This window comes from Polyodon spathula, chromosome 9 (assembly GCF_017654505.1).
Source record: "Polyodon spathula isolate WHYD16114869_AA chromosome 9, ASM1765450v1, whole genome shotgun sequence".
Classification (NCBI taxonomy): domain Eukaryota; kingdom Metazoa; phylum Chordata; class Actinopteri; order Acipenseriformes; family Polyodontidae; genus Polyodon; species Polyodon spathula.
The window spans coordinates 50,701,218-50,720,473 of NC_054542.1; the positions used below are offsets into that span (position 1 = coordinate 50,701,218).

At 46.2% G+C, this 19,256-nt stretch overlaps 1 protein-coding gene across 1 annotated transcript in view; it reads right to left on the minus strand.

The window, feature by feature from the left end:
- LOC121321016 (gamma-aminobutyric acid receptor subunit gamma-3-like) overlaps positions 1-19,256 on the minus strand; it is a 175,980-nt gene that overhangs the window by 11,595 nt on the left and 145,129 nt on the right. The window contains exons 6-7 of the mRNA XM_041259911.1: positions 5,693-5,830; positions 308-460 (exon numbers count right to left, since the gene is read on the minus strand). Coding sequence (XP_041115845.1) covers positions 308-460; positions 5,693-5,830 — 291 coding nt within the window. The remainder of the gene's footprint in view (positions 1-307; positions 461-5,692; positions 5,831-19,256) is intronic.

Consider the following 19,256-nt stretch of genomic DNA (forward strand, 5'->3'; position numbering starts at 1 on the left):
TGAGGAGTCAATACGTCGTGTGAGTACAGTCTCTGTCTGTGTGATCTATGAGGAGTCAATAGTAGTCTGAGTACAGTCTCTGTCTGTGTGATCTATGAGGAGTCAATACGTAGCCTGAGTACAGTCTCTGTCTGTGTGATCTATGAGGAGTCAATACGTCGTGTGTAGGGTGTATCTAATTGGAAGAGATGTCATTTTGCACTTCCAGAAATGGTACAAGACTGCAATAACAGACACACTATATACAACATATTAACAACTATTAAAACAATTATTTAATAAACAGACAAAAAGATTCCCAGCTTACCAAGTGCTGTTCTGGCAGGCGTGGCATCTTTCTTAATCCAAAAGGAGACCCACGACAAGACCACAGTCAGTATGCAGGGAATGTAGGTCTGAATGGTGAAGTATCCCATCCTTCTACTTAATTCAAAGTACACACTCATTATCACATATTCACCTGAAAAGAAATTAAGAAGAAAAAGCAAATGTGTATTCATGTTTTACACACAGGGAAACCGATAGCCAGTAATGGTAATGACAATAGCAAGCTGATTCAATCAATATTGTAGCACAATGTGAGTTTAACACTCCGTGTTTATTAACCGTATGTGTAGAACAGAGCATTCTATATGCAGTAACTGTGCAAATAACAGTGTAATTATGTGGATATAGAGGATGTATTGGGGAGGCTATATGGATCAAGTCGTCGATGTTGCTATCTGGAAACAAGGAGAATATACAGGAATCAATAAGACAGTGGATGACATATGCAAGATAGTACTGATTTAATTAAGCAGTTTTGTCTAATACATATGGGTATGTTATGATAGGATAAACAAGACAGCTTGTGAATATTCCCTTTTAAACATTCACACATTTGAACAGGAATAATATATACTTAGCATCAAAAGAAACGTATCAGTTATATTTGAGCATCAAAAGAAACTTATCATTTATATTTGAGCATCAAAAGAAACATATCACTTATATTTGGATAAAATTCACTAGATGTGATTTAAAAAAAATGACAAACTCTGTTTTAGAGGAGGTGCAGTGACTTTTTATTGTGCTGATTAACAATTGGCATTTTATTGTCTAAAGTTATGGGTGGGACGGGGGATACTGTGAAAGTCACAGGCTGGTAATGTGTGTGGCTCGGGTTGGAAGCAATACAAGCAGTGCATCTGTGACGCATGCTTTGCACCAGGTTTCGGATGTTGTCTTGTGGAATCCTGGCCCATTCCTCTTGTAGTGCCTGGATAAGCATCTGCCTGTTCAGTGGTCTCCGAGCCCTAGAAGCCACACGTCTCCCAGTTGATGACAGAGTGTGTCTGGTTATACCGTCTCGCCAGGTTTGAGATTGCTGGCTGTGAGCTCCCTAGACAGAGAGCCAGAGAACGCCGCCTCAGCTGATTGCATGAAGGCGCTGCTCTCTTGACAGACGTGGCATATTGGGGTTTTTCTGTGATTTTCTTCATTGCTTTTATTCAGGCTTGCAATGCAACAGCTGAAATCACTCCATATTCAGTGTCCAATCAACTATCTCACTAATTAGGTGATTAAGTGCATGTGCTTCAGTCATAGTCACTCAAGTGTGTCATGGTCAAGGATGAATGATTGAGTGATTAAAAAGAAACCAAAACCATTTCGCAAATGTCTATCATTTATATACCTTTTCTTTTTTTTTTTTTATAAATGTGTTATAAAAGTGATATGTTTCGGGTGGGATGTTGTTTTCCCTAGTGTTAGTATATATATATATATATATATATATATATATATATATATATATATATATATATATATATATATATAAACACACACACACAATTTTAGACCAACCTTTACCCAATAAATATTGCAAAATGTCTTAATATCAGTCAACCATTTCAGAGATATTAAAATGGATATTACACAACATACATACTGCATTACCAACTCACAAACAAAGCCTGACTGATGCCAATGTGTCTAGATATTCAGTTGCTCAAGTCACCCAGTCAGTCATCACATGTCTATATGTATAATACAATTCTATGGACAATTCATGTGAATTCCTCCAGCTAAAAATTGAACTGAATTGAGCCCAAACAAATATAAATAAAAACAATAAGTCTCTAAGTGGAGTAAATTATCTTTGGCAGCATCATTTTTAAATCAACTTTTTCTTTCTCTTTACATTTTTTTAAATTCTTTCATTTCAACAACATATTCTGACTTGGATATTGAGGGCTTTGGTTTTATTACATTTTCCATGGGGACTTAAGCATTCTACAGTAAATTATATACATTTACTTTTCAAATGGGATTTAACACTTTCATGCATAAAAACCTCTATTCTGGTCTTTGTATGGGGACATGTGGAAGATGCAAATGCAGGACAGCATCATATCAGAATGTATTTACCAGGGCACTGCAATGGTTTCAATGAGGATCTGAACACCCCTTTACCAGGGCACTGCAATGGTTTCAATGAGGATCTGAACACCCCTTTACCAGGGGCACTGCAATGGTTTCAATGAGGATCTGAACACCCCTTTACCAGGGGCACTGCAATGGTTTCAATGAGGATCTGAACACCCCTTTACCAGGGCACTGCAATGGTTTCAATGAGGATCTGAACACCCCTTTACCAGGGGCACTGCAATGGTTTCAATGAGGATCTGAACACCCCTTTACCAGGGCACTGCAATGGTTTCAATGAGGATCTGAACACCCCTTTACCAGGGAGCCTTGTAAAAATGTACTGGAAAGCCCTATGTAGTTCTGTTAGTTGAAGTGCCTTATGGATTACTTTATATATCATAAATATCATTTTGGGGAAACAAATCATTTGTACTGCCCAGTTGCTCTAGGGGCATCTCATTTGTACTGCCCAGTTGCTTTAGGGGCATCTCATTTGCACTTCCCAGTTGCTCTCGGGGCATCTCATTTGCACTGCCCAGTTGTTCTAGGGGCATCTAATTTGCACTGCCCAGTTGCTCTAGGGCATGCATTGCACTGTGGTTCTTGGTTTGTGTCCACAGTACAGGAAGTATAAATTAAAATTATGGGATAAAGCTAATTCTGCTAGTAAAGCAACAACACCAAATACTGCTCTATGCTGCACGGGATAACATTTCAATATAATTACCATGGAGATGTGATCCAACTCTTCACAAAATACACCGTCTCTAGTGCACTACACGATTATTTAAAATCACTTTCCTCCCGTTCTGTTTGATTCTGACAAAAGATGCTCAGCCTTGGGGAAAGGGAAGAGTGACAATCCCTGCAAGGGAAAATCAATCGCTTGCAGATCAATAGTACCACTGAAGTGGTTACCAGAGGCTAGGGAGGGGAGGGGGAGACCTCTAAAAGCAATCTCAGCAGTGAGGCAGCACCTCACTGCAGAGATAGATGATAATAGATGTATAGCTAGAATTAAAAGGAACAAACAAGCAAAGCATGTGAAAACCCCAAGAGGAGACATCAGTGGCAACCAATGGCAATATAATATAACTTTCTGTATTTCGCACACAGTTACACTGCTATAAAAAGAAGACTGCAGCAATATTCCTAGAGTGCTGAGGTTATTTAATTCATGACGAGAGGTGTAAACAACCCACCTGGGCTTGATTGATTCATCTATCCCTGTTGGTGGAATAGCTACTGCACTCTAAGAACGTTCATGGTGTATCCTCTATTTACATGGGGAATATCATACAACAATACTGCTAGTGGATTACCTGTACATCAATATTCTACAGCTATGGCCAAAAGTTTTGTATTACCCTATAGAATTAACTCATTTTGCTTCATAAAGTCAAATGAAACCTGCTGAATAATGTTACATTAACATATTGAATTACATACCGCTTTGTAAATTTCCATATACTTTTGAAAAACTGACAAAAGTGTGAGATTTTGAAGTTTAGCAAGAGACACTGTACTGCTATGTTCAGTAATGGTTGTACTGTCTCTAGCCCCCCTCTTTAATATACACACAACAACTGCTCATTGCTATGATTCAAATGCTATCATCTGTAGCACTGTAGAGTTATTGCAGGTAATTCATTAAGCAGAGAGACATCCACTCCTACTACAGCCTGCTGTTGCTAAAAGTAACAGAGAGGGCTATGATGACGTGTTTAATGGAACTCAACAAAATATTCTTTACAGTCTAGGCGGTAACGCTTTACATTAAGCATCTCTAATTACAGTTATTAAGTGAATACATGTATACTTACACAGAATTACAATGTTATGATGCATAATTACAATATACTTGATATATGTAAGTACACAATTGTGTCAGAAAAGGGTTAGGGTGAGTGTGGTTTGGGTTAGGTTCAGATTTAGGGTTAGTGGTGGGGTTTGGGTTAGGGTTAGGGTTAGGTTTAGGGTTAGGGCTAGGGTTAGGGTTAGGGTTTGTGTGGTTTGGGTTAGGTTTAGAGTTAGGGTTAGGGTTAGGTTTAGGGTTAGGGTTAGGGTTATGGTTAGGGTTTTTGTGGTTTGGGTTAGGTTTAGAGTTAGGTTTAGGGTTAGGGTTATGGTTTTTGTTGTTTGGTTAAGGTTTAGAGTTAGGGTTAGGGTTAGGGTTTGTTGTTGTTTGGTTAAAGTTTAGAGTTAAGGTTAGGGTTAGGATTAAGCTGCATCCACACTGGATGTGATCGAAGAATTCTTCTTCTATCCATGTATTCGCTTATTGGAGCGGAGATACTCCAATTGAACCATTTAAAAGGTGTCTTTTGAGGGGCATCAAGGCCCTGTTGAATAGCTAGTAATGTTTGTTACTCTTCAGCCATAATTAATCTGCCACCTTCACATTTGTGAATGTCTCTGTTTAATTTACTATTAAAAATCATTTGGAAAAATCTATATAAAAATCTATATAAACTAACATTGAACAGCTGACCAGTTTCAATTCTTTACCACTGTATTTATGTTTGTGTATTACATTGCAATAGCAAATAACTCATATGAAAGAAACTAGTCTTATTTAGCTCAAAGGCTGGCTTTCCTGTTGTGTTTGTCTTTATATAGCTGCTGTGCAAGTGCTGGTATATCTGTGTGTGCAAGTCACTGTTAGGGAAGAACAGCCTCCACTGTGCAACGAGGTTCGCTCCAGGCTTTTCCTGCCAAATGAAAGCCCAGAGACTCGTGTGTGGACTGCATTAAAGAGTGCCTTGTTTGTTTCCTATGATGTATTGTATTCAAATCTGCCATATGTTTTTCTGAATACTCCACCAGAGAATCAAATAACTTTTCCTTAAGTGATCTAGTTTTTGTTTCAGCTTGCTTGTTTGTTATTGGCCAGCGTATCGTGTATTGTTTACTACTGCATGTGAAGTACTGCTTATTGAATGTGCTGTCAAGACAACATCACGCTAAAGGCAATCAGGAGTGTAACCCCAGGCAAGCCCAGTTTGATAGCACCGTTTCACATGCCTCTCGTGTTTGCTCAGCATGACCAGGCGTGAACGGAGCTCCCAGTGGACATTAGACCACATCACAAAAATCACACAACAGCTCTGCATTCGTAATGTCTACTTGACAGTGGCCCAGGGCTGAAGGGAAATGGGGTGGTTATGACTGGTCAGAATGGAGGGGCACTGGGAGAACTGTGAGGAGAAGCTCTCGTGACTTGCTGGAGCTGTCCATTTTGTTTGCAAGAACTGATAAAAACAGAAAGTGATGCCATCATTACCTGCAGTTGTTGTCACAATGTCAGTGGTGTTTCTTAGACCCATAAAGTCGAACTGGTAAAGTCGCCAGGATTTTTGGTCCGATGCTTCCACTGAGTTTTTTCTCCACTTATAAACTATTTCGTCTCTAGGGTACCCATCTGTAATTACAAAGAGACAGTGTGACTTACATTGCGCATTTTAATGAAGAATTGCCTTGCTTCCGTATCTCAGGTTGTAAGGATTAAAATACACATTTCATATTGTCTGTGTGCATGTGTGTGAGTGTGTGTGTGTGTGAGAGAGTGAGATTGGAAGTCCAATGTCAGACTTGTTCCCACAGGGGTACAGGGTTGAATGGAGAAGAACGTATAGGTTGCTTATAGTAAAATCCCATTCTATGTGAATGTGCTATATCAGCCTAGTTTAAACCAGATGTTTTAGACTATAGAATCTTTAGGAATTAAGTTGTGCATGTTCAGCCCACTTTATACAAGCTTAAAGGATGCTGCATTTTTTGGGAGAAATGTACAGAAAACACCTCCTCTCTAACCTGTGTGAGAGACATCTCCTCTGTAACCTGAGAGGCATCTCCACTGTAACCTGAGAGGCATCTCCTCTGTAACCTGCCTGAGAGGCATCTCCTCTGTAACCTGAGAGGCATCTCCTCTGTAATCTGAGAGGCATCACCTCTGTAACCTGAGAGGCATCTCCTCTGTAACCTGAGAGGCATCTCCTCTGTAACCTGAGAGGCATCTCCTCTGTAACCTGAGAGGCATCTCCTCTGTAACCTGAGAGGCATCTCCTCTGTAACCTGAGAGGCATCTCCTCTGTAACCTGAGAGGCATCTCCTCTGTAACCTGAGAGGCATCTCCTCTGTAACCTGAGAGGCATCTCCTCTGTAACCTGAGAGGCATCTCCTCTGTAACCTGAGAGGCATCTCCTCTGTAACCTGAGAGGCATCTCCTCTGTAACCTGAGAGGCATCTCCTCTGTAACCTGAGAGGCATCTCCTCTGTAACCTGAGAGGCATCTCCTCTGTAACCTGAGAGGCATCTCCTCTGTAACCTGAGAGGCATCTCCTCTGTAACCTGAGAGGCATCTCCTCTGTAACCTGAGAGGCATCTCCTCTGTAACCTGAGAGGCATCTCCTCTGTAACCTGAGAGGCATCTCCTCTGTAACCTGAGAGGCATCTCCTCTGTAACCTGAGAGGCATCTCCTCTGTAACCTGAGAGGCATCTCCTCTGTAACCTGAGAGGCATCTCCCTCTGTAACCTGAGAGGCATCTCCTCTGTAACCTGAGAGGCATCTCCTCTGTAACCTGAGAGGCATCTCCTCTGTAACCTGAGAGGCATCTCCTCTGTAACCTGAGAGGCATCTCCTCTGTAACCTGAGAGGCATCTCCTCTGTAACCTGAGAGGCATCTCCTCTGTAACCTGAGAGGCATCTCCTCTGTAACCTGAGAGGCATCTCCTCTGTAACCTGAGAGGCATCTCCTCTGTAACCTGAGAGGCATCTCCTCTGTAACCTGAGAGGCATCTCCTCTGTAACCTGTAACCTGAGAGGCATCTCCTCTGTAACCTGAGAGGCATCTCCTCTGTAACCTGAGAGGCATCTCCTCTGTAACCTGAGAGGCATCTCCTCTGTAACCTGAGAGGCATCTCCTCTGTAACCTGAGAGGCATCTCCTCTGTAACCTGAGAGGCATCTCCTCTGTAACCTGAGAGGCATCTCCTCTGTAACCTGAGAGGCATCTCCTCTGTAACCTGAGAGGCATCTCCTCTGTAACCTGAGAGGCATCTCCTCTGTAACCTGAGAGGCATCTCCTCTGTAACCTGAGAGGCATCTCCTCTGTAACCTGAGAGGCATCTCCTCTGTAACCTGAGAGGCATCTCCTCTGTAACCTGAGAGGCATCTCCTCTGTAACCTGAGAGGCATCTCCTCTGTAACCTGAGAGGCATCTCCTCTGTAACCTGAGAGGCATCTCCTCTGTAACCTGAGAGGCATCTCCTCTGTAACCTGAGAGGCATCTCCTCTGTAACCTGAGAGGCATCTCCTCTGTAACCTGAGAGGCATCTCCTCTGTAACCTGAGAGGCATCTCCTCTGTAACCTGAGAGGCATCTCCTCTGTAACCTGAGAGGCATCTCCTCTGTAACCTGAGAGGCATCTCCTCTGTAACCTGAGAGGCATCTCCTCTGTAACCTGAGAGGCATCTCCTCTGTAACCTGAGAGGCATCTCCCTCTGTAACCTGAGAGGCATCTCCTCTGTAACCTGAGAGGCATCTCCTCTGTAACCTGAGAGGCATCTCCTCTGTAACCTGAGAGGCATCTCCTCTGTAACCTGAGAGGCATCTCCTCTGTAACCTGAGAGGCATCTCCTCTGTAACCTGAGAGGCATCTCCTCTGTAACCTGAGAGGCATCTCCTCTGTAACCTGAGAGGCATCTCCTCTGTAACCTGAGAGGCATCTCCTCTGTAACCTGAGAGGCATCTCCTCTGTAACCTGAGAGGCATCTCCTCTGTAACCTGAGAGGCATCTCCTCTGTAACCTGAGAGGCATCTCCTCTGTAACCTGAGAGGCATCTCCTCTGTAACCTGAGAGGCATCTCCTCTGTAACCTGAGAGGCATCTCCTCTGTAACCTGAGAGGCATCTCCTCTGTAACCTGAGAGGCATCTCCTCTGTAACCTGAGAGGCATCTCCTCTGTAACCTGAGAGGCATCTCCTCTGTAACCTGAGAGGCATCTCCTCTGTAACCTGAGAGGCATCTCCTCTGTAACCTGAGAGGCATCTCCTCTGTAACCTGAGAGGCTTCTCCTCTGTAACCTGAGAGGCATCTCCTCTGTAACCTGAGAGGCTGAGAGGCATCTCCTCTGTAACCGGAGAGGCATCTCCTCTGTAACCTGAGAGGCATCTCCTCTGTAACCTGCCTGAGAGGCATCCCCTGTTGAAGTTAAATGGCTACGTACTATTTTGACTGCAAGTTAGGTGACTACCATTATTAGGTCTAGAAGAATGAGATGCAATAGTTGTGATGTTTCTGTATCTTGAATAACCAATGCAAACATGTATTGGATACAATCATCTATTAAGAAAACGCTGTGTAATTTGACTCATTATCATAACTTAGTTAATAAATAATAAAGTTAACACAGTTTCCCATTACCTACAAGGTTATGTAAAACAACACTTGGCTTTAAATTGTACTGAACTGAAAAACAAAAAAAGTGAAGTCTACCATTTGAAAAGAAATGCAGCTAAATGAACAGGATATTACTATCTGCAGCCAGTTTGACCTTCTGATGCTTGTCTGGCTTTTGATAGAATACTAGAATACTAGAATACTCTTGAGATGCACACAACATCTTATATCAGATCACACACAGCTGTAACAGTTACAGATTAGCTGAGTAGCACCACAAATTGTTTTGATGCATTCAGGGGATCCTTTCGAATTGATTTGCATGTTTGAATAAGAGACGTCTATTGAAATTCCCCCCTCGTTATTTGAATAGGCCATAGGATCACCAGAGACATGTATGAATGTAATCAACTGCATGTATTGAGTAGAATCCCATTAACACTGGTAATACATGATGTAAGGGGGGGGGTTATGTACCCATTGATCCGGGGTCCTTCCCCATCCTGATGCTAGCATTCATTCACTGCTGCAGGTAACCCTAACCCTAACCCTAACCCTAACCCTAACCCTAACCCTAACCCTAAACCCTAACCCTAACCCTAACCCTAACCCTAACCCTAACCCTAACCCTAAACCCTAACCCTAACCCTAACCCTAACCCTAACCCTAACCCGTAGGACTTCGAGCGTAGTAAGTGACGACGTCATTGTAACCCTAACCCTAACCCTAACCCTAAACCCTAACCCTAACCCTAAACCTAACCCTAACCCTAACCCTAACCCTAAACCCTAACCCTAACCCTAACCCTAAACCTAACCCTAAACCCTAACCCTAACCCTAAACCTAAACCTAAACCTAAACCTAACCCTAACCCTAACCCTAAACCTAAACCTAAACCTAACCCTAAACCCTAACCCTAACCCTAAACCTAACCCTAACCCTAACCCTAACCCTAACCCTAACCTTGAAAGAAATCTGCCCTGCACCATCCTGATACCAGCATTCATTCACCGCTCCAGGGTTTTTACTGAAGACTTTTTCAATGCTGCTTCCTACTGCAATTGCTGGTTGTTTCTGTAAAGTGCTTTGAGACGCCTAGAAGACTTCATAGAAAGCTTTATATAAAATGTGTTTGTCAATGGATTTGCTCTCACCAGCACTGTACTATGACTGAGGTTGAGTCAACATGGTTGAAAGGCCACCAAAGCAAAAAATTTCCATTTTCCATTCATGTGTTTTCTTATTGATTCCAGGCTGGCTCCCTGGCACAGGTACATTCAGTTGTATTTAAAACCCATAGGTGTTTTCTTATTGATTCCAGGCTGGCTCCCTGGCACAGGTACATTCAGTTGCTGGCTTGTCTGAGGATCTCTGGGGCAGGTTCCATTTAATCACAAGATGGAATGTCACCATGGGAACCAGCCAGTGGACTGGGAAACACATCACATTCAACACATTGTATTCATAGCATACTAGGGGGTTGTATTTCCCTACTTATTTGTTTTCCCTTTCTTGCTCTTCTGTCCAATATGTTGCATAGAGAACAATATTTATAAAAGATCTCTATGTATCTACTCAGAGAAGAGGTAAAACCGCATCAAGCACCCTGACCACTAGGGGGCCCTGAACCCTCCATTACTGTCTACTGACACAGTTTGTATAATAGGGTATTTACTGTAGTTTATTAGAAAGATGCCTGTTTAAGATTCAGATTTAGTTGCAGGCCGTCATTATTTTCAAAGCTCCTGTAGTTACCAAGCCTTTCTTTTAAGTTGTTGCAAACCACCACAGCTGCTAACAAATAGCTAAGTTGCTTAGCCCTTTGTAAATGGTAAAGATCGGGCCCTATACTTTTCCTGTGATTGGTTTTGCTGGTTTGGTGATATACCTCCAGAATCTGATATTGTAAACTGAGGTTTATGCCTCTCCAGAAGGGAATCAATATACTGTATTCACACTACCTGAATCGTGTGCAATGTGTCATTCACGACTTAAAGCATTGCCTTGTTCTGCAATTTGCAGGTTTGGTAAAATAAACAAATGATGCGCAAGTTACTGGACAACAACCAAACCAAGCTGCCCATGCCCCTACTCGTGAATAATAGCTGTGCACTGTGGTGGAGCTAATTTGTATTAAACCTGATTCAAATATAAGTAATTCACTTATCTGACTCCCTATAATTGCTTAATTAAAATCTGCTGTTTCCAGTGACAGTGGATACAATAAAACAGAGAAAAGGTTTTAAAATAACCCACCAGTGGCATAAAGAATCATTTTATTTATCTGACCTGACACTTTAAATCCCTTGTCTCCACAGAGCTTCTTGCATTTCTATTATAATGGACTGTAAAGGATATCCGAATGCTCACTGTAGTTCCCTGGAATTTAATGTACATAGTTCCCTGGAATTTAATGTACATAGTTCCCTGGAATTTAATGTACATAGTTCCCTGGAATTTAATGTATATAATTCCCTGGAATTTGATGGCGTTAGTTACATGAAAACAAAGCATGCAAAAGCAATGTGTGCAACATGTACACGTCTCCTCACATTGTCCCAGTTTGAAAATGTTGGCCATTGTAAAAGTTCACTTGGCCACCAGGTTTTGAAAGTGATTTGGCCCACCGTGCATGGAATACATATTCCAACAGCCCTACACAGCAGTATCTTATTGCAGGAAGTTTACATCATGCATTTATATATAACTTAAAACACTCAAACTATTAGAAACAGCCTTTAATTGCCCCCTAAGAGCTCAGGGGAGACATTCCATTGTGTCACTGATGTTACTTGTGTTTTTAATTGTCCTGGGAGCTCTGAAGAGACCTTCCATTGTGTCACTGATGTTGCTTGTGTTTTTCCATTCCTTGTTTCCCTGATTTCATTTTTGTGGTGTATAAGGAATGCTGGTTTGTAAAAATAAAAAATGATGTTCTTTAAGCAATTCATTACTGCCACAAATTACAAACAAATCAAAAATCCCTTCCAATACTGAATTACTGGTATAATTCAACAGATGATTCCTGAATATTTTAATTAAACACATCTGTGTAGAAAGCTTGTTTTGGCAATGACTATCTTCATCAGGGTACACAGACTATGGGCCAAATTCAGACACTAAGGCATCTGGCATCATCTTGGTGTAGTGCCTTAACCCTTTGACTGGCACACCTCTGCAGCACGTGCTTTGTTGCTGGGCCATGGTAAATAGAGTATGGCACTTTTGACTGGCACACCCCTCCAGCATGTACGTTGTTGCTGGGCCATGGTAAATACAGTATGGCACTTTTGACTGGCACACCAATCTAGCACATGTGCTGTTGCTGGGCCATGGTAAATACAGTATGGCACTTTTGACTGGCACACCAATCTAGCACATGTGCTGTTGCTGGGCCATGGTAAATACAGTATGGCACTTTTACATGGTAACATAATCTGAGAAAACCCTGCAGTGGTGACCCACAGATCTGGGTAGGAAATCAGAAACTGTGTTTGTGGTCAGTTTCAGAAGCACTGCTGTCAAATCATGCAGTACACATTCATTTAAATTACATGGTAAGTAAGCTGATTTCTGATGAGTGATTTATACCTGTATGAGGGCTTGTGGCAGGCTGGCGAGTGGATAGAGGCCCAGAGACAGTCTGCAGTTCAAAAAAATAACAATTTTATTATAAATAAACAAAAATAAAGTGCACAAGGGCAAAATAACAGATACTCAAACACAAATAAAGCAAAAACAAAATTTACAAAAATAACAATCTCCAGGCTGGGCAATGCCTTCACTGGATTCAAGCTCTCCAAACAACCAAAAAAAAACCAACCTGCTTCCTCAGCTCCCTCTCCCCAAATGAGAAGCAGAGGCCTCCTTTTATATCAGGTGGCTGGGCGCTGATTGATCGTTAATCAACCTAATCAACTAATCAACCCCAGCCACCTGAACATAATAAACCCAGACAGGTAGGGGAAGTTAACCCCATCCCTGCCAATTTAAAGGGCAGAGCTTTGCTCTGCCACACACCTCCCCCCATGTACAACGTACACCGGCCGCAATCGGCCAACTCCCCCCTTCCCCCCACCCTCCCCACCCCCCTCCCCCCAAGAGTCCAATTATGTCCCTTGGGTGGGCTGTTATGGTGGGTGGTGGTGGGCGGGGTTGATGTCGGAGCCCCCAAGCCTTCTTTGGTTGAGGGGGCCCCGAATCTCCAAGGTAGCACGGCGACGGCGGCCTGGGTCCCTCTGGTGGGAGAGGCGGCGATGGCGGCCCGGCTCCCTCTGGTGGCGGAGGCGGCGACTGCGGCCCGGCTCCCTCTGGTGGCGGAGGCGGCCCCTCCCTCTCGGGTTCTGAGAGCGGCGGCGGCTCCCCCTCCCTCTCGGGCTCTGAGAGCGGCGGCGGCTCCTCCCTCTCGGGCTCTGGGAGCGGCGGCGGCTCCTCACCCCTCCCTCTGGCTCTGGGAGCGACGGCAGATCCTCCTCCCTCTCTGGCTCTGGGGAGCGACGGCAGATCCTCCTCCCTCTCTGGCTCTGGGAGCGACAGCAGATCCTCCTCCCTCTCTGGCTCTGGGAGCGACAGCAGATCCTCCTCCCTCTCTGGCTCTGGGAGTGACGGAGGCTCCTCCTCCCTCTCTGGCTCTGGGAGCGACGGCAGATCCTCCTCCCTCTCTGGCTCTGGGAGCGACGGCAGATCCTCCTCCCTCTCTGGCTCTGGGAGCGACAGCAGATCCTCCTCCCTCTCTGGCTCTGGGAGCGACGGCAGCTCCTCACTCCTCTCTGGCTCTGGGAGTGACGGAGGCTCCTCCTCCCTCTCTGGCTCTGGGAGCGACGGCAGATCCTCCTCCCTCTCTGGCTCTGGGAGCGACAGCAGATCCTCCTCCCTCTCTGGCTCTGGGAGTGACGGAGGCTCCTCCTCCCTCTCTGGCTCTGGGAGCGACGGCAGATCCTCCTCCCTCTCTGGTTCTGGGAGCGACGGCAGCTCCTCCTCCCTCTCTGGCTCTGGGAGCGACGGAGGCTCCTCCTCCCTCTCTGGCTCTGGGAGTGACGGAGGCTCCTCCTCCCTCTCTGGCTCTGGGAGCGACAGCAGATCCTCCTCCCTCTCTGGCTCTGGGAGCGACGGAGGCTCCTCCTCCCTCTCTGGCTCTGGGAGCGACGGCAGATCCTCCTCCCTCTCTGGCTCTGGGAGTGACGGAGGCTCCTCCTCCCTCTCTGGCTCTGGGAGCGACGGCAGATCCTCCTCCCTCTCTGGCTCTGGGAGCGACAGCAGATCCTCCTCCCTCTCTGGCTCTGGGAGCGACGGCAGATCCTCCTCCCTCTCTGGCTCTGGGAGCGACGGCAGCTCCTCCTCCCTCTCTGGCTCTGGGAGTGACGGAGGCTCCTCCTCCCTCTCTGGCTCTGGGAGCGACAGCAGATCCTCCTCCCTCTCTGGCTCTGGGAGCGACGGCAGATCCTCCTCCCTCTCTGGCTCTGGGAGCGACAGCAGATCCTCCTCCCTCTCTGGCTCTGGGAGCGACAGCAGATCCTCCTCCCTCTCTGGCTCTGGGAGCGACAGCAGATCCTCCTCCCTCTCTGGCTCTGGGAGCGACAGCAGATCCTCCTCCCTCTCTGGCTCTGGGAGCGACGGAGGCTCCTCCTCCCTCTCTGGCTCTGGGAGCGACGGCAGATCCTCCTCCCTCTCTGGCTCTGGGAGCGACAGCAGATCCTCCTCCCTCTCTGGCTCTGGGAGTGACGGAGGCTCCTCCTCCCTCTCTGGCTCTGGGAGCGACGGCAGATCCTCCTCCCTCTCTGGCTCTGGGAGCGACGGCGGCTCCTCCTCCCTCTCTGGCTCTGGGAGCGACGGCAGATCCTCCTCCCTCTCTGGCTCTGGGAGCGACGGCAGCTCCTCACTCCTCTCTGGCTCTGGGAGCGACGGAGGCTCCTCCTCCCTCTCTGGCTCTGGGAGCGACAGCAGATCCTCCTCCCTCTCTGGCTCTGGGAGCGACAGCAGATCCTCCTCCCTCTCTGGCTCTGGGAGCGACAGCAGATCCTCCTCCCTCTCTGGCTCTGGGAGCGACGGCAGCTCCTCCTCCCTCTCTGGCTCTGGGAGCGACGGCAGATCCTCCTCCCTCTCTGGCTCTGGGAGCGACGGCAGATCCTCCTCCCTCTCTGGCTCTGGGAGCGACGGCAGATCCTCCTCCCTCTCTGGCTCTGGGAGCGACGGCAGCTCCTCACTCCCTCTCTGGCTCTGGGAGCGACGGCAGCTCCTCCTCCCTCTCTGGCTCTGGGAGCGACGGCAGATCCTCCTCCCTCTCTGGCTCTGGGAGCGACAGCAGATCCTCCTCCCTCTCTGGCTCTGGGAGCGACAGCAGATCCTCCTCCCTCTCTGGCTCTGGGAGCGACGGAGGCTCCTCCTCCCTCTCTGGCTCTGGGAGCGACGGCAGATCCTCCTCCCTCTCTGGCTCTGGGAGCGACGGAGGCTCCTCCTCCCTCTCTGGCTCTGGGAGCGACGGCAGATCCTCCTCCCTCTCTGGCTCTGGGAGCGACGGCAGATCCTCCTCCCTCTCTGGCTCTGGGAGCGACAGCAGATCCTCCTCCCTCTCTGGCTCTGGGAGCGACGGCAGCTCCTCACTCCCTCTCTGGCTCTGGGAGTGACGGAGGCTCCTCCTCCCTCTCTGGCTCTGGGAGCGACGGCAGATCCTCCTCCCTCTCTGGCTCTGGGAGCGACGGCAGATCCTCCTCCCTCTCTGGCTCTGGGAGCGACAGCAGATCCTCCTCCCTCTCTGGCTCTGGGAGCGACAGCAGATCCTCACCCCTCTCTGGCTCTGGGAGCGACGGCAGATCCTCACCCCTCTCTGGCTCTGGGAGCGACAGCAGATCCTCACCCCTCTCTGGCTCTGGGAGCGACAGCAGATCCTCACCCCTCTCTGGCTCTGGGAGCGACGGCAGATCCTCCACCCCTCTCTGGCTCTGGGAGCGACGGCAGCTCCTCACCCCTCTCTGGCTCTGGGAGTGACGGAGGCTCCTCCTCCCTCTCTGGCTCTGGGAGCGACGGCAGATCCTCCTCCCTCTCTGGCTCTGGGAGCGACAGCAGATCCTCCTCCCTCTCTGGCTCTGGGAGTGACGGAGGCTCCTCCTCCCTCTCTGGCTCTGGGAGCGACGGCAGCTCCTCACTCCTCTCTGGCTCTGGGAGCGACGGAGGCTCCTCCTCCCTCTCTGGCTCTGGGAGCGACAGCAGATCCTCCTCCCTCTCTGGCTCTGGGAGCGACAGCAGATCCTCCTCCCTCTTTGGCTCTGGGGACGACGGCAGCTCCTCACCCCTCTCTGGCTCTGGGGACGACGGCAGCTCCTCACCCCTCTCTAGCTCCCGGGAAGGCGGCTCACCTCTCTTTATTGGAGTGACCGGTGGATCTCCCATGTCTACCGCCAGGTAATTAACCACCATGAGGGCAACCTCTGGGAAGGAGGCCGGGTGGTGCTGTTCCTCCCACTGTTCCCACCTCTCCCCATCTCGACGCCACAGCGTGTTGATAACTATGGGGAGATCGTGGACGAGGTCTGCCTCAGGGTGCATCAACCAGTCCCAGATCTCCTGGGACGGTGGTGAAGGTGGTGGTGCTGGAGGTAGTGGGGTGGCCCCTGATGCCCGGGGTGAACACGGCACCTCTTCCTGGGCCTGGTTGTAGGGGCATCCTGCCCAGTTGTGGCCGTCCTCCTCACACCGGCCACACCAGTTTGCCGGTGGCACGTCTGGGCAGGACCGCCAACGATGGTCCTCCTTCCCGCACCAGGAACACCAGGGGAAGAGGCTGGCCGGGTCCTCCAGCGGTGGCTGCAGCAGCTTACATTTCTTCAGCTGCTGCTTGTCCTGCCTTTTCCACTGTCTGCTCTTCTTTCCCATTTTTTTTTTTTTCAAAAAAAAAAAAAAAATTATCCCAAAAATTCCACAAAACAAAACAAAAATACTGCTCTGAGCCTCTAGGTGGCGCTATCCCACTTCTGACACCAAATGTGGCAGGCTGGCGAGTGGATAGAGGCCCAGAGACAGTCTGCAGTTCAAAAAAATAACAATTTTATTATAAATAAACAAAAATAAAGTGCACAAGGGCAAAATAACAGATACTCAAACACAAATAAAGCAAAAACAAAATTTACAAAAATAACGATCTCCAGGCTGGGCAATGCCTTCACTGGATTCAAGCTCTCCAAACAACCAAAAAAAAACCAACCTGCTTCCTCAGCTCCCTCTCCCCAAATGAGAAGCAGAGGCCTCCTTTTATATCAGGTGGCTGGGCGCTGATTGATCGTTAATCAACCTAATCAACTAATCAACCCCAGCCACCTGAACATAATAAACCCAGACAGGTAGGGGAAGTTAACCCCATCCCTGCCAATTTAAAGGGCAGAGCTTTGCTCTGCCACAGGGCTATACATATTTTACTGTTTTAGGGGTTTTCTTCACTTAAAATGGTTTTGTGAAGCACAGGAGACACCCTGTCTGTCATTGTTTGAACACAGACTTGGCATCCATTCACCAGGCCTGATTGAAAACTGTCACGGATGCTTTAGGTCCATGTGGGGACAGCAGTGTGGTCATTTTAAGTCTGATATATTTTTTTCACATGATTAAAGTGCAATTACTGTCACATACTATTTGTAGGCAGTCAGTAGACAGAGTCATGTGAAATCCAATTAAAAAAAAAAAAAAACACGCTTAATTATTTTGTTCACATCTATTTTAATGTTATGTCTCTCCAGGGATACACCACACATAAAAGACCAATGGGCCCATGCACTAACTCTAGTAGAGGAAACTAAGAAATAACCTTTTAAACAGCATTTTTTTCATTTTGAGTCTAATACAATTGATGCACTTGCATGACTATAATGCACAATATGTTTTGCAAGGAATTTCAGCAAGGTTTTTCTATGGCAGGCCCTATAATCATACAGCGCTTTTGCCGCCAGATGGAAAGATATGGGATGTTGGCTCATGCCTTGAGGAGGCATGTGATCTTCCCCCAGATTATATACCTGAAGCCAGCAGCTCAGGCAGATATGGACAGGCACACTCTCTCTCTCTCACACACACACACACACACACACACACACACACACACACACACACACTCACACATACACACTCTCCCACACACACACAAACACACACAAAATCAGTTTAGTTTGGGTGTGTTTTAGTCAAATAATTAGAATAACTAACTTTTTAAACCAAAATGTGTGTTACTGTGATAGCGTCTACTGGTATTTTACAAATGTTACATTTAAGTGTTCAAAGTTGTGGACGAAATAATAATAATAATAATAATAAATAATAATAATAATAATAATAGATAACTAGATAATTAATTGTTTGAGATTAAAACTGAAACACTGGCCATTCAGTCTTTCTCATTATTTGGATAAGCAATGCACTTGATCCAGTCTGAGGTAATTCCTCGGTGTTCTAAAGAGTTGGTCTGATAGCAGTTGAGCTGGAGAGGATTAGATGTGCTAAATTGCTCCCTATGGTGCTGGAAGACTAGCATGGGTGCAAGCACACCAGCTCGCTAGAAAGAGTGTCTTTATCATTTTGTGTGTTTTCTGAAATGCCCCCTCACAGTGAATTATTAGAGGATGCCTAATAGAGCAATGCATGCACAGAGCACTCAGCAGAGCTAACATGGGTACTGATCTTTTCAATAGTGCGTGACCTATGAAATGCATCTCTGATCAAACGTTTTGTAACAATGGATATGTGTGGCGTGTATCATTAGAACAGTCAGATAGTGAATCATTACGCAGTTAAAAAGGTTACAATCTTACTGAACGACGCAGGAGAGTGTGGCAGCAGCAGCTTTGTAGAATTACTGCCACAGAAAAAAAAATCTGATGCATACCAAAGAAGAAACCAATGTATCTTTGCACTTTTCAGACATAGCTGCCTTGCTCACAGATGATTTGGGATCACGTTGAACTGTGCTGTTCAGGGGTCTCAGTTCGATTCACTTTGGTTCATTTGAAGCACTCGGCTCCCTTGTTTTCCCTTTGGCATTGTTTTCTAAAATCATGTTGCTTTCATAATGCATTGAAACAAACTAAATACATTCTAGTAACACACTACAAACATGAGCAGACATGGCTTTTTGTTTTTAAAGACTATCTCTAAAAAATAAGCAGTTTACCAATAGCAGTGCAGAAAATTGCCACACAGATGATAGATGAACAAGCTCCCTACTGTAATAATTATAATGCACCCCCACTGTGTTCTTGCTAAAAGCTAACTTTAAGCACATACTGTAATGGGTAGATGAATTGGTTTCATTTAAACATGGTTCAGTTTGATTTTGGAAAAAATATTATGTTCTGTTCAGACCTGAATAGCTTAAATATGCATTAAAAGTTGCTGTATATTTACATAGAAGTTACTTCATAAATATATGTGTACTTACACAATTACAATGTTATTACGCATAGTTACA